The following is a 15,272-nucleotide window of genomic DNA, read 5'->3' on the forward strand; positions in this document are numbered from 1 at the left end:
CACTACTTTTTAAAATTTTTTTAAATTTTAATTAATTAATTAATTAATTTATTTATTTTGAGACAGAGTCTTACTCTGTTGCCCAGGCTGGAAAGCAGTGGTGTGATCTTGGCTCACTACAACCTCCACCTCCCGGTTCAAGCGATTCTCCTGCCTCAGCCTCTCAAGTAGTTGGGACCACAGGTATGTGCCACCATGCCCGGCTACTTTTTGTATTTTTAGTAGAGATGGAGTTTCACCATGTTAGCCAAGCTGGTCTTGAACTCCTGGCCTCAAGTGATCTGCCTGCCTCGGCCTCCCAAAGTGCTAGGATTACAAGTGTGAGCCACCATGCCTGGCCATAGATCATTACTTCCCATTCGATCCCAGTGATAGGATTAACTGATCCTTATTTCTTTATTCCATCATTTTTTCCTCTTATTCATTCAATTAATGTTTTCTAAGGTCATGCCCTATGCTGAGAATACAAAGATGGAAAGGCATGTTTCTGACTTTAGAAGTTTACATTCTAGAGATAAACAAAAACATAAAAAGCTAAAAGTGGTTTTGATCCTTGAATGAAAAATAGCTTTCTTTTCTTGTTTATACAAATATTACATATTAAATTGTTAAAAACAGCAACAACAAACAATCGCAAAAGTATAAAAAACAATTGGGGATAAAAAGCACACACTTGAAATATCACCCTGAGATAACCTCTGTCAACATTCTAGTGAAATACCTCGGAGTATATCTCTAGGTGGATATTTAAACATAAATGGGATAATGTAGATATGCTTACTATATAGTATCTTTTTGTAATCTAAATTTCAAACATTGCAAACACAAAATTCTAACACTATGAGATCCCCGGGGAGTAAGTGGGCCAATATACTCAATGCATGGATGAGCACTCTCATTGGATATGGCTTCTTTGTCCTTAGAAGCTGGATGTTGCTGCCACTTATGCCACTAGAATGAGGTATTTGTTATCCTGGCTTGAGTCACGAGTTCCTGATTCAAAGCTCTAGGAGACATTTTCTGATGTGCATGTAACCTAGACTTGGTCATACTGCCTGCACTCTATCTATGAGGAGGGTTGGGAAACAACTATCTGGACTTTATGGTTTCTGTAGGAGGGAGGTGGGCTTTGTCTCACATTTTGGAAATGTCATAAGGTATGACATTTCCAAAACACAGAGCCAGAAGTTCAGATGCCATGCAGCCAAAAACAGTAGTAGTAGTAGTAGTAGTAGTAATAATGAAAGACTAACCACCCACTACAGATATATTTAGGAAGGTGGAGCAGTATTAGTGTAACAACCTGAAAATCTTCTCAACATCTAACTTCATTCTATACAGCAGAGTGTGGAATGAAGAAGTAATGCATAAAACATTTTATAGGAAAAAGGCTATGAGATTTGATGACAGCATGCCAGTGAAGATAGGTATAAGGAAGTAAGGTATAAGGAGCTCCAGATTCTTGTCCCAGAGAGTGACAAGAACCACATAGATAGGTTCTTGTCTGTCTCTGCGTGATCTTGGGCAAGTCACTCCCTAAGCTCCATTTGGTTAAAATTCCCATGCATTCTTGAGTTAAAGGCACTAGTAATTAAAACAAAAAACAGGCTAGGTGTGGTGGCTGCTGCCTGTAATCCTACTGCTTTGGGAGGCCGAGGCAGGTGGATTGCTTGAGCACAGAAGTTAAAGACCAGCCTGGGTAACATAGCAAGACCCTGTCTCTACAAAAAAAAAAAAAAAAAAATACAAAAATTAGCCAGGCATGGTGGCGCATGCCTGTGGTCCCAGCTACTGGGGAGGCTGAGGCAGGAGGACTGTTTGAGCCCAGGAGGTCAAGGATGCAACGAGCTGTGTTCACACCACTGCACTCCAGCCTGGGTGACACAGCAAGACATTACCTCAAAAAGCAAAAAAACAAAACAAAACAGGAAAAGATCTCCCCCTAAACAACAAATATTAAACTGAAGGTCAAATGTTAAAAGCATTTCAAGTCAGGAACAACACAACAATAGTCATCACTACTGCTATTATGCAATACTGTACTAGAGGTTTAATCCAATACCATAAGATAAAGAAATAAGATGTATAAAAATGGGCAAGGAAGAGAGAAAAGTTATTATTTAGAAGAGACATGATTGCTTACATAGGAAATCCAAGAGAAGGCCGGGCGTGGTGGCTCATGCCTGCAATCCCAGCACTTTGGGAGGCCGAGGCAGGCGGATCCCCTGAGGTCAAGAGTTCCAGACCAGCCTGGCCAACATGGCAAAACCCCGTCTCTACTAAAAATACAAAAATTAGCCAAGTATGGTGGTGTGCAACTGTAGTCCCAGCTGCTTGGGAGGCTGAGGCGGAAGAAGTACTTGAATCCAGGAGGTGGAGGTTGCAGTGAGCCGAGATATCACCACTGCACTCCAGACTGGTTGAGAGAGGGAGACTCCGTCTCAAAATAAATACATAACAAAAAATAAATAAAAGTTAAAAAATAAGAAAATCTAACAGAATCAATAAATTATCAGAATTTATCAAAGAGTTCAGTAAAGTATCAGATATTAGATTATAAGAAAAAAATAAACAGCATTCCTAATAGCAGTATCCAATTAGAAAAAGTATAAAGCCCCCGGAAGAAACCTTTTTTAAAAAAGTACAATATCTTTCTAGACAAAATGTGATTTAAGGGCAAAAAAGATGACTTCAACAAAAGGAGACAGATTTTATTCATTAATGGTAAGATCTACATAACATTAATGCATGCATTTCCAATCAATTACTATGGAATTTTCCCTGGAAATTAACAAACTTTCAAATTTCATATAGAAACATACAATTCCAAAATCAACCCACACAATTCTGAAAAACAGCAAAGAAGAGGTACTTGCTCTATCAGATATAGACATTTATTATGAAGCTACAGAAATTCAAACAGTGTACTATCCATGTAAGGACATATAAATGGATCAATGGAAAAGAACAGAGCATACAAAAACAGATCCACACAACATGGAATTTTGGTTTATGATAGAGCTGATAGTATGCTAATGTGGAGAAATAACAGACAATTCAATAAACAGTGTTGGCTAGCATGTTCTCCTAAAATATGCTATACTACATCTGTATTTCACAAAGCACACAAAAGTAAATTCTAAGTAGATAAAAGCAGTAAACATGAAAAACAAAACTCTAAGAGTACTAGCAGAAAATATAGATGATACCTGTAATTCAAAATAGGAATAGCTTTTTTAAACAATACCCTAAAAACACAAACCAATGTTAACTTCTACATGACCAAAAAAGACAAAAATAAAAAGTAAATAAAATCAATCATGAACAAAGGTTTAAGACATTAAACAGACCAGGAGAAATTATTTGCAGCACATATTAGAATTTATAAAGAACTACAAATCAATGGTGAACGATAAAACAAAAGAAGAATGGACGAACAGACACATGTCCACTTGAAAGCCTGCATACAGATGTTTACAGCAGCTTTATTCAAAATGAAGCAACCAAGATATCGTTTGGTGAGTGGATAAACAAGCTGTGACACATCCAGACGATGGAATATTATTTAGCACTAAAAAGAAATGAACTGGCCAGGCTTGGTGGTTCACGCCTGAATCCCAGCACTTTGGGAGGCGGAGGTGGGTGGATCGCCTGAGGTCAGGAGTTCGAGACCAGCCTGGCCAACATGATGAAACCCCATCTATACTAAAAATACAAAAATTAGCCAGGTTTGGTGGCAGGTGCCTGTAATCCCAGCTACTTGGGAGGCTGAGGCAGAAGAATTGCTTGAACCCGGGAGGTGGAGGTTGCAGTGAGCCAAGATCACACCACTGCATTCCAGCCTGGGCAACAGAGCGAGACTTGTCTCAAATAAAAAAAAAAAAAAAAAAAAAAGAAGAAGAAGAAGAAGAAAAATAAAAAAGAGAAATAAGCTATCAAGCCACAAAAAAACATGGAGGAAACTTAAATGACTATTATGAAGTGAAAGAAACCAATATGAAAAGGCTACAAACTGTATGAGTCCAAATATACGATATTCTGGAAAGGGCAAAACTAGGTAAAAGGATGAGTGGTGGTGATGAGGAGACAGGGATGAATAGGCAGAGCACAGAAGATTTTTAGGACAGTCAAACTATTCTGTACAATACCGCAACAGTAGATACACATGAGTATGTATTTTTCCAAGCCCACAGCACGTACACCAGAAGCGAACCCTAACGTAAACTACTGTCACGAGTGATAATGATATGTCAAGGTAGGTTCACCAGTTATAATAAATGTACCACTCTGGTACAGACTTTGAGAGTGGGGAAGGTTGTGCATGCGTGAGGATAGAGGGGATGTGGGAATTCTTTGTACTTGATTGCTCAACTTTGCTGTGAACCTACAACTCCTGTAAAAACTAAAGTTTATTAATTTCTCAAAAATGGACAAATGATATAAACAATGAAAAAAGGGAACTTAGATGTCTAATAATTATTTAAAAACATATTTGGCTTTGTAAACTAAAACGAAATACTGTCTTTTTCTCTTGGAAACAAAAACAACAAAACAGACCATAACCAAGTGTTAGTGAGGATTTGTGGCAACGGGTTTTCAAACACTGCTAGTTGGAATATAAACTGGTATAACCAACTGGGAGACAATTTGACAGTACTCTGAAATTATGTATATATTTAAAACACAGCAATTTTACTTCTACTTCTAGGTGGATACTCGAGAGAAATTCTTGCACACACGTACAACACTTAGTAAGAAAATACCTACGTGGTAATGGCAATAACATATACAGTTTATGGATATATACACACAGAGATATGTGTGTGTGTGTGTGTGTGTGTGTGTGTGTGTGTCTGTGTATTTTACAGTACTGGATACACACTGAACTTATGATAGTAGTTGCTTTGTAAAGGGAAGTTAGGATAATGAGACTCAAGAATTTTACCAGTATTACTTTGACTTCAAGTCATATTTGTCATTTGACAAAATGACAAAATATCAACAATTATTAATTCTAGATAATGGGAATTTGGTATTCTTTGTACTTTTCTCTATTTTAATAATAATAATAAAAAACCTGTTTCACATAAAAAAAAATTTCAAGGGCATCAGATCAAAAAGGCAATGTGAATCTACCTGTATCTCCCCTCCTACATCCCAAATCCCCAGAAATGACAGCAAAAGATATTTAAAAATTGTAGGTGGGGAGGGAAGATGAACATCCATAACATTGCTAGGAGACGGGAAACTACAGTAAGAGGGTAAATAATGAGTGATTCTTGAAAGACAGAAAAAAGTTGGTATTGGTTTAAGGGAAGCCACAGCCCAAACTAAACACAAGAAATGGGTGAGGATTCAGACTCCTCCAAGCTCCAAGCCTACAAGCATAAGCAGCAGGCAGGGCTCTGGGTTAAGAGGTAGGTGGTCCCAGCACCTCCATACTGTCCCCAAGCCAGTGCTTGGGACATTGTAGAGGAGCAGCATTTGCCCACAGACTCTAGCAGTGAGTGTGGGTGCTGACACCAGCAAGGAAGATTGGGTACTCTGGCGCTAGCTCAACTAAAATATTTTCACGTTTTCAGCAGTATTTAAAACATTTGAAAATGTTGCAGCATTTGCTCTAAGAGTGAAGCAACCTAACTGATCACTAACAGGGAAATGTGGTTATAAATTTTACTTGATCTTAGCCAAAAAGGCCAAGAAGTAATTGGATGTAAATTAATAGTATGTCTATACTCTGAATCATAGCTTAAAAGAATTTGTAACACATAGAAAGATCTCTAAGACATTACCAAGTTTAAAAAATACATATAAAATGCTCCTATTTATTTAAAAAAAATCCGATATGTATGGATAAATAAATGCATAGAAAATCACCAAACTGTCAAGAATGATTACTTAGGGGAAGGGGGAGCTTACTATGTATGTCTATATTCACTGATTCTTTTACAACAGAATGTATTTATAAATTACTAGTATAATTCAAAAATTTAACATGAATAAAAAACTGCAGTTCTTTATTTGGAATTAAAATATGAGAAGTCACTAAATGTATCTTTAACCAAGAATTTCTCAAATAGGAAAAAATACAGCAGAGTTCTACACTAGTGTAGTGACAGCAGCTCACATTTTCTCAGATGGTTGAATACTTCCTGTCATATGACATAACTGGGTCAGCCAAAGTAACCCACATCTCATTTCAGAATGCATAAATAGAAATACTACAGGGATGTTCAAATTGTAGACTGGTGAAGGAAGACAACACTCATAGTCATTTCCTTAGGAGCTGTGTCAGGCCTTCAATGGAGGAAGTGACACAATCTGCCTGAATCACTAAAATCAAATAGTGACTTATGTGAAGGAAACATTGCAAAGCCGTGTATGTTCCCCTGAAAATAGTGCCTGTTCCTTTACCCTCTCCATAAAAATAAAGTATTAAATAACAAATATCAGATACAATTCTAGTAAGGAAAGAATCTCTACTAGGTTCTTCCTGTTCCACCTTAACCCAGCATTTATCTTAATAAAAAACTTTAATGAAGTAGAAATTTCACACACATACATACATACATAGATAGTTCAGCCCATGCCCCATCCCTTGGGATAAGCTATGTCAGTCATCAGTCATATGTACATCGCATAACTTGTATTTTAAGAAGAATTTATATAATACTTACTAAAAGTCTTACAGATGTCAGAAACAGCTTTGAAGACTCTATCAGAGAAATTCACTTTCACCTTCACATACTTCATGTTGGGAAGCTGCAGGCGGAGCAGTTTGTGCTGAGGGGTGAACTGAAGCTTAGCATCTGCCTGAATACCATACTTATCTAAGGTCCAATGTGTCTTCAGAAGCCAAGTTCTCTTCTTTTCCCACCAGAGAGCATGGTCAGACCAATCTTTTTTTACATCTACAAAAAACAAACAATAAACAAACAAATAGCTTAAAAATCACCAAGGTGACTTTGAGAAATTAAAAGCAGAAAACTAGATAATTGGGTATTTAACAGAAATAATTAATTAACTATTAAGTTACTGTTATGTGACAGGTACAAAAGAAACATTAACAGCTGAGAAAACACGCTCTGTCCTGAAAAGCCAGTACACAAGGCAGCTGAGGCAGAATATATAGGGCAACTAAGAATGTTTGAGTCAACTACAAAATGGGACACATGGATGACAGAGAAAGTACTCTCTTGTTCTCAGAAAACAGAATCCTGAGGGCTAGAATAGGAAGGATTAATAAAGAGAAGCAGTTGGTGGGCTTGGAACTCGTCCTATAGGAATGGACAATAATATTCTGATGAGAAACTGAACAGACTGTGGTTGCAGAAATGTGTCAAGGTGAGTAAGGGGTGGTGAAAAGATGGAGAACTAAAGTGAACAGAAACCAATATCCTAGGTGAAGAGGAGGAACAGAGAAAACACCCATGAGAAACACTATAACTTAAGAGAAAGCTCTTAAAAAAAAAAAAAAAAACTACATTCTGGCCACATATGCTCTCCCAAATAGATCCCTGAAAATGGATCTAAAGTCACGCTGCCCAACATTTTTCACTGAGCACATTTTGGTACAAGTGTAACAGGAAACATTAATATCTGTTCAACTATTTAACAGCCTTATGCAACTAAATGAAACCAAATAAAGAAAAGAATGTAATTTACACAAGATTTAGCTACCCCCAGATAAGGCAGGTCGTAACAATAAACTTGTAGCAGTAAAATCCAACTTCAACTAGTTATTTATTTACTTATGACTAGGATAGGAAGTTGGTTTTTAAAGCCGCAATCAAAGTAAAGACTTTTGGGATCAACTGTATGTTAAACTTACTAAGTGCCAAAAAAAGGGAAAGTGATGTTTCAAAAAACAAAACAAAACAAAACAAAACACACACAAAAAGAAAAGGCCCAGTGTGGTGGCTCATGCCTGTAATCCCAGAACTTTGGGAGGCTGAGGCTGGAGGATCGCTTGAGCCCATGAGTTCAAGACCAGCCAGGGCAACATGGTAAAGTCCCATCTCTACAAAAATTTTTTTTTTTTAATTAGCCAGGCATGGTGGCATGTGCCTGTAGTCCCAGCTACTCAGGATGCTGAGGTAGGAGGATCACTTGAGCCCAGAAGGTCAAGGTTGCAGTGAGTTGTGATGTGAAACTACATTTCAGCCTGGGCAAGGGAGCAAGACTCTGTCTCAAGGAAAACAACAACTTCCAGGGGAAGGAAAAACATGTGAATGCTGGGCACAGTGGCTCACGCCTATAATCTCAGAACTTTGGGAGGCTGAGGCAGGCAGATCGCTTGAGCCCAGGAATTCAAGACCAGCCTGGACAATGTCGTGAAATCCCATCTCTACAAAAAATTAGCTGGGCATGGTACATGTGCCTGTAATCCCCGCTACTCAGGTGGCTGAGGTGGGAAGATTGCCTGAACCTGGGAGGTAGATCAAGGCTGCAGTGAGCTGTGATTGCACCACCGTACTCCAGCCTGGGTGACAGAGACCCTACCTCAAGAAAAAAAAAAAAAGTGAATAACTTTTTGCAAATAAAAATTAAAACTATCATGCTTCTGAGATAAAGCTCATTTTAATATAGTCATACCTTTAAAAAGAGTTTATCAACTTTAAGACATTTAAAAGTATGTATTAATCTAGAACTTGAAACACACACACACACACACATAACTAGTCTATCCCTAAATAAAAAATCAAATTTCCACATTGATTATATGGCTGAAACACTTTCTACAATGGTGAAATTTACTTGATACAACTGAAGTTCTCATTATGGAAGAAATATGCCACAGGTAGAAAAAGACTTTCAATTCTCCAGACATTAAAAACCTATTTTAATCAGTAAGTATTTTAATGGAAGAATTACGGCTACAGCTACTTGTGATCGTATTATCATTCTGAAATTTCAACATCTGTGGTTTTGGCAAAGTCCTGCCAATCATGTTATTTGAAGTTTGGCAAAAGAATGCATGTAACTGCTATTTTATAACTACTTGCTTAATAGTGATACTTAATTGTATATAGTATCCTACACCCTACTTTCTAGCACAGAATTTGCCAACTAACTTTTGGAAACAGAAAATTCTGATCTACCTTATAGAAGACAACCAAGGTTAGATAACTGATCACATATTACTTTTCTTTCCAGGAAGAGAAAACTAAGGGCAGAAAAAGATAACCTGCAAAGAATGCTGGTAACCAAGTAGAGTTACTGTTGAGCTGAACTGAATGATCAGTAGGCAGTGTATACAGGTTGAGCCTCCCTAATGTGAAACTCTGAAATCCGAAATGCTCAGAAACTGGGGAAGAAAAAGTTTTAGACTTTGAAACATTTCAGATTTCAGATTTTTGGATTAGGAATGCTCAACTGGTAAGTACAAATACAAATATTTCAAAATTCAAGATCAGAAACACTCTGGTCTCAAGCTTTCAGATAAGGAATATTCAACCTGTAATACTTTCTTTCCCACGTCTAGTGTCAACGTTACCCACTAAGGAAGCTCTGTCATATACTCCCAGTGGGGAGGAAAGGAGGAAAAGAGCTGTAAGAGCACTATGAGTCCACCAGCACATGTCACGTGGGTTCCTCCAGAAGCCATCCCTGACCTAAGAACTTGGGTGCAAGCAGCTTATTTGTGGGAAGGAAATCAGCACACTTGAGGGGATCAGTGAAAGTGAGATGGGGAGAAAAGCCAACTGGAGGTTCCTCACTGCTGTGAGCACCTGCAGTTCAGTCCTTCAGGGCATGCCTCAGAACTCTCCCAGAGGAGAAGGATGAGGTATCTCTCCACTTTCTTGTTAAGGGTTACTCCTGGGGCCATTACATTAAAAACTCTTAACACTTCTTGGCTGCCAGCATGGGGCTGGCTGCCCTGCACTCAGGCAGAGAAAGCTCAGAGATCCCTGCACCTAAGGAAAAGAGTTTGTCAGCATGTTGGGGATCTGCCCACCAGGAGTGCAGGTGAACTGTAGTGAAAGAGGGGGGCCTCCATAGCACCTGTTACAGCCTGAAAGGAATGTTTATTAAATTTAAAAAAAAAAACAGCTGTTTTATTGTAGAAGCAGGGCAGAAGCAATGCTGCTAAGACATAATAAAAGACAGGCTCAAACAATGTGGCCCAGGAGTAGGTGCTAAAACATAGAGGGCAAAGACACCAACGTGATAAGGAGCTTTTGGGGACAAAATCTACATATGGCACTAATAAAGAGGTAATGTGCCACCAACCACAAAATCTAAAGAGTTTTTATAATGTGAGGTATGAAAAGGACTACTGGTCAAGAACTCGACTTTCCAAGTCAAAACTACATAAATGTGAAGCTGGAGGTTAGCAAACTATGAATGGCCCAAGGAACAAATCCTGCCTTCTGCCTTCTTATGGCTCACTAGCTAAGAACAGTTTTTGTACAGTCATGAGTCACTTAACAAGGGGGATAAGATCTGAGAAATGTGATGTTAGGCAAGTTCACTGTTGTGTGAACATCAACGAACGTATTCACAAACCTAGACAGTATAGCCTACTACACACCTAGGCTATATGGTATGGCCTCTTTTTTTTTTTTTTTTTTTTTTGAGACGGAGTCTCACTCTGTCGCCCAGGCTGGAGTGCAGTGGCGCAATCTCGGCTCACTGCAAGCTCCGCCTCCCGGGTTCACGCCATTCTCCTGCCTCAGCCTCTCCGAGTAGCTGGGACTACAGGCGCCCGCCACCACGCCCGGCTAATTTTTTTTTGTATTTTTAGTAGAGACGGGGTTTCACCGTGGTCTCGATCTCCTGACCTCGTGATCCGCCCGCCTCGGCCTCCCAAAGTGCTGGGATTACAAGCGTGAGCCAACGCGCCCGGCCTGGTATGGCCTCTTGATCCTAGGATACAAACCTGTACATATGTTACTGTACTGAATGCTGCAGGCAACTGTAACACAGTGATAAATATTTGTGTAGCTAAGCATAGAAAAGGTATAATAAAAATAAGGTATTATTAATCTTATGGGACCACAGTTGTATAAACAGTCTGCTGTAGTTGACTGAAACACTGTTACATGGCTCCTGACTGTATTTTTAACTGGTGGCGGGGGAAGGGAGGGGGGGAAATCCAAAGAACAGTATTTTACATAACTTTATATAAAGTTCAAATTTCAATGCCCATAAACAGTTTTATGAAACACAGCCACACTACTCTGTTCACACATTGTCTATGACTACTTCTGCACCACAACATTAGACTACAGTTACTGGGACACAGACTGCATGGCCCACAAAGCCCAAAAGCCCAAAATATCTACTATCTATACTGAAGAAAAAAGAAAGAAAAGAAAAGAAAACTTTGCAGGCCCCTGCTGTAAGCAGTGTTATCTTGCACTTAGATAATGGTACAATAAAATCTCAATTTTCCATCAGTTAGGCTTCCAACTGTGACCTCAGAAACATGTATCTTTCCTGATACTCATTCTTCCCTTTAAAACCTGACCCTCCCCCATGAATTCCACCTCAGTTTCTAATCAAAGGAGCTACCAACCTGCAACCAGCAAGAGAAGGGGATAGGATCCAAAGATTACATACTGGACATCCTATGAGTGGTCTGTTTAACCACAGAAAAAAAATAAGCTCTCTTACTGACTGGCAACGCTGGTAAAACGAGTCTTTTTTACCCAGAAAAACTAGTGGATGAGTAACAATATAGAAAAATAAATACACAAAATAAAAGCAGAAATAGGAGACTAGAAAAAAATCAGAAATATCAATACCACTCATGGCAAAAGATAAAAACAGAAAAGTAGGTGTTCTGACAGCGAAGTAGAAGACAGTGTTATAAGATGGATAAGCTGGACTGTGGGGGCTTGTGACTTATGTTCAAATACTGGGCTTTTCAGTAGCATTCCTGAAGACTCAACACACTACCAACCTAGTCAGCATTACTTGCTATTCTGTAGTAGAGTAATCACTACTACAGAATAAGAACATCAGACGTGTTGAATTCGTGAATTCAACAAATACCTGTTGAACATGTACTGTGTGCAAGAAGGCACTGTTCTAGTGCTAGAGATATGATGATGAACGAAACAAAGTTCCAGCATCATTGAGGGAGACCAAGGTGGCTAGAGGAGAGGAAATGGAGATCAGTAGGAGGTGGCATCACAGAGCCAGGCAGGAGCCTTGTAGGTCACAGTGCATGGTTTAGGTGTTACTATGTATGAGATAAGGCCCTAGAGCAGTAGTTTTCTGCCTGATTGGCATTAGAATCATCTGAGCAGCTTTTAAAAAATACTGATGCCTGGCCCCACCCTAAACTAGGGCTATTTTGGTTTGCGAACAGCTGTCTGTATTTTTTTACGGGCAGATACTCCACCATCTTGGTGACGTCTCTCAAACCAAATATATCAGAATCTCTGTGGGTCTAGGAAATGGTTTTAAGTAGGAGTCATTTGTTTAAAAATCGACTGATAATTTTGAAGAAGTGTGGTGATGGGGGTATGCAAGAGTTCACTCTTGCAAGAGAGTGTGCAAGAAGTCAATGTGAAAGTGGAAATGACAACCATTTCAGTTATAATGGTCGGGGGGTGAGGAAGTACAAATAAGAAATACAGAAAACTTTTCCTGGATATTTTACCACAGCGAGGAGAATAACAGCGATCAATAGATAGAATAATAGCTGGTAGATACACAGAATAATAGCTGGTAGATAGATAGAAAGGAAATAGCAGACCCAAGGAGTATTTTTAGCTTCATTTTTTAAAAGGGAAAGCTATTACAGCATTATTTTAAAAGTGGCTGAAATGATTTCATATTTCAGATCATTTGTAATTATTTATAATTATCATTCACTAATTTGCCCTTCAGCAGAGTATCACTTCAAAACTTTCTAAAGACCTGACTGAGCCCTCTCAAACAGGCAAAGCAATGTTTTCCCAACTTCTAGAAAATTAGCTTTCTTTGGTGCTGGCTTTATATTACACTACCTATCTTATTTTGAAATTAACAGTATCTCCACATCAAGTCACACAATTGGCTCTGCTCAGAATATCACAAGAACATACCTATTCTATTCATTAGTAGCAAAAACAAATTTTATACACTGATGAAAATCCTGAGAAAAATGATGAAGCATTTGCCCAGGCAAGCATAAAAACTAACTTATGACTTACTTATAAATTTGGCTTGTTTAGTAATTCTTTTAAGTCAAGAACTACTTAGAACCAACTGAGAAGCATTTGCCCAGGCAAGCATAAAAACTAACTGCACATCAAAATGCACTTAAAGGCCGGGAGCAGTGGCTCACGCCTGTAATCCCAGTATGTTGGGAGGCCAAGGTGGGCAAATCACTTGAGGTCAGAAGTTGGAGTTTGAGACCAGCCTGGCCAATATTGTGAAACCCCATCTCTACTAAAAATACAAAAATTAGCTGGGCCTGTTGGTGCACACCTGCAATCCCAGCTACTTGGGAAGGCTGAGGCAGGAGAATGGCTCGCACCCAGGAGGCAGAGGTTGCAGTGAGCCAAGATTGTGCCATTGCATCCAGCCTGGGCAACACAGCAAGACTCTGTCTCCAAAAAAAAAAAAAAAAGCACTTAACTGCACAAATTGTGTATATAGGTGTGTGTATGAAGTAGTTTATCTTGATGCAGTAACTCTTTTATCATTTGAGATAGAGTCTTGCTCTGTCGCCCAGGCTGGAGAGCAGTGGTGTGATCTCAGCTCACTGCAACCTCCACTTCCTGGGTTCAAGTGATTCTCCTGCGTCAGCCTCTGGAGTAGCTGGGACTACAGCAGACAGGCACCACCACACCCAGTCCAGCTAATTTTTGTATTTTTAGTAGAGGCGGGGTTTCACTATGTTGGCCAGGCTGGTCTTGAATTCCTGACCTCAAGTGATCCACCCGCCTTGGCCTCCCAAAGTGCTGGGATTACAGGCGTGAGCCACCGCGCCCGGCACAGATGCAGTAACTCTTGAAAGCACTTAGTTATCTAGTGTATTATAGCACAGCTTGTCTCTAAAGTGGCAAGTTAAATCATAACAGACTATGCAACTGTAATTTGAAAAACCCACTATGTGCAGAACAGATTTCAGACATCAACACATATTTAAGTTTTCCTCTAGCTAAAGAATGAGTAGAAGCATGAACACATTATGATGACTTTAAAAGGAAAATGGTTATCTACAAATACTTGTAAGTAACGGCAAGCAAATGAAAATACTACTGGATCACTAAAGTAGTGGTTTAGTTTTCTGTGTGGCATCAAAATCCATAAGGAAATAACTGTTGAAATTCCCTGAATTTGCATAAACTAAAGCTTTGGAAAACTTTCCACACAGGAACTCCCTTACACGTTCTCATCTAGACTCTGGACTATGTTCTAAGTAAACATTTCTATTTTCCAGAATGGCAGGCTTGGTATTTCAAACATTAGATGACTGAATGCAACCCGCGCGTGTGCACACACACACACACACACACACACATACACACACACACCAGCCTGGCACTTGGACAGAAGTTAGCAAACATCACCGGAGTAGATTCATTCATCTGCATTATAAAACCATTCAGGGCATAGACTACGCTTAAAAACTTGCTCTGAGAGTCCATTTCTCCAAGGTCATGATTTTCAGTTATCCTCCAGGTACAGGCCAACTTTTATTCGGTATATCTTACATTTTAAATTTCGATTTTAAACTTTCAGAAGTAACCCATCACAAATACAAGCTTTCTCAGAAAGGCTCGGGGGTGGGGGGTAAAAAGTTGTACTATTATGAAGCCAACACTTGTTTTCCTTCTCTGGGGAATAAAAGGGATTTTATGATTTACTTATAAATGTGGCTTGTTTAGTAATTCTTTTAAGTCAAGAACTACTTAGATTATAGTTTACTATACCTAGCAAAATTCTAACTTCTATAATAAATTTTAGTAAAATATGTTAATTCTTCAAAACATTTTGCCAGCATTCTGGAAAGAATTATTTCTGTGTCCCGCCCTTATTTAACAGATCCCATCACACCATATCACATGCACATAACAGTATCTGACAGACACTCAAACTCCTATCATCAACATTGCAAATTGCTACAACATTGACTGAATCAACAAAAACATACTCCCTCAACTGTAACAGAATGCTCCTCAAATTCAGGCAGTGGTCGTACACTTGCTTTACAAATATAACATCTGTATATTCTAAGAACAGAAGGCTTGGGTTTCTCATCATTAGAAGCTGAGTAAATATTGCTTAGTCTACCAAACAGCTTTTAGTATCACAGTGCTTTCCCACTC

General features: G+C 38.9%; 1 protein-coding gene across 5 annotated transcripts in view; it reads right to left on the reverse strand.

Moving 5' to 3' along the window:
• FERMT2 (fermitin family member 2) overlaps positions 1 to 15,272 on the reverse strand; it is a 100,665-nt gene that overhangs the window by 60,946 nt on the left and 24,447 nt on the right. For all 5 annotated transcript variants that reach the window (XM_030810638.1, XM_030810629.1, XM_030810623.1 and 2 more), the window contains exon 3: positions 6,678 to 6,911. In XM_030810638.1, the coding sequence (XP_030666498.1) occupies positions 6,678 to 6,911 (234 nt within the window). The remainder of the gene's footprint in view (positions 1 to 6,677; positions 6,912 to 15,272) is intronic.

The sequence above is a fragment of the Nomascus leucogenys genome, chromosome 1a (assembly GCF_006542625.1).
Source record: "Nomascus leucogenys isolate Asia chromosome 1a, Asia_NLE_v1, whole genome shotgun sequence".
In the NCBI taxonomy this organism is placed as follows: Eukaryota; Metazoa; Chordata; class Mammalia; order Primates; family Hylobatidae; genus Nomascus; species Nomascus leucogenys.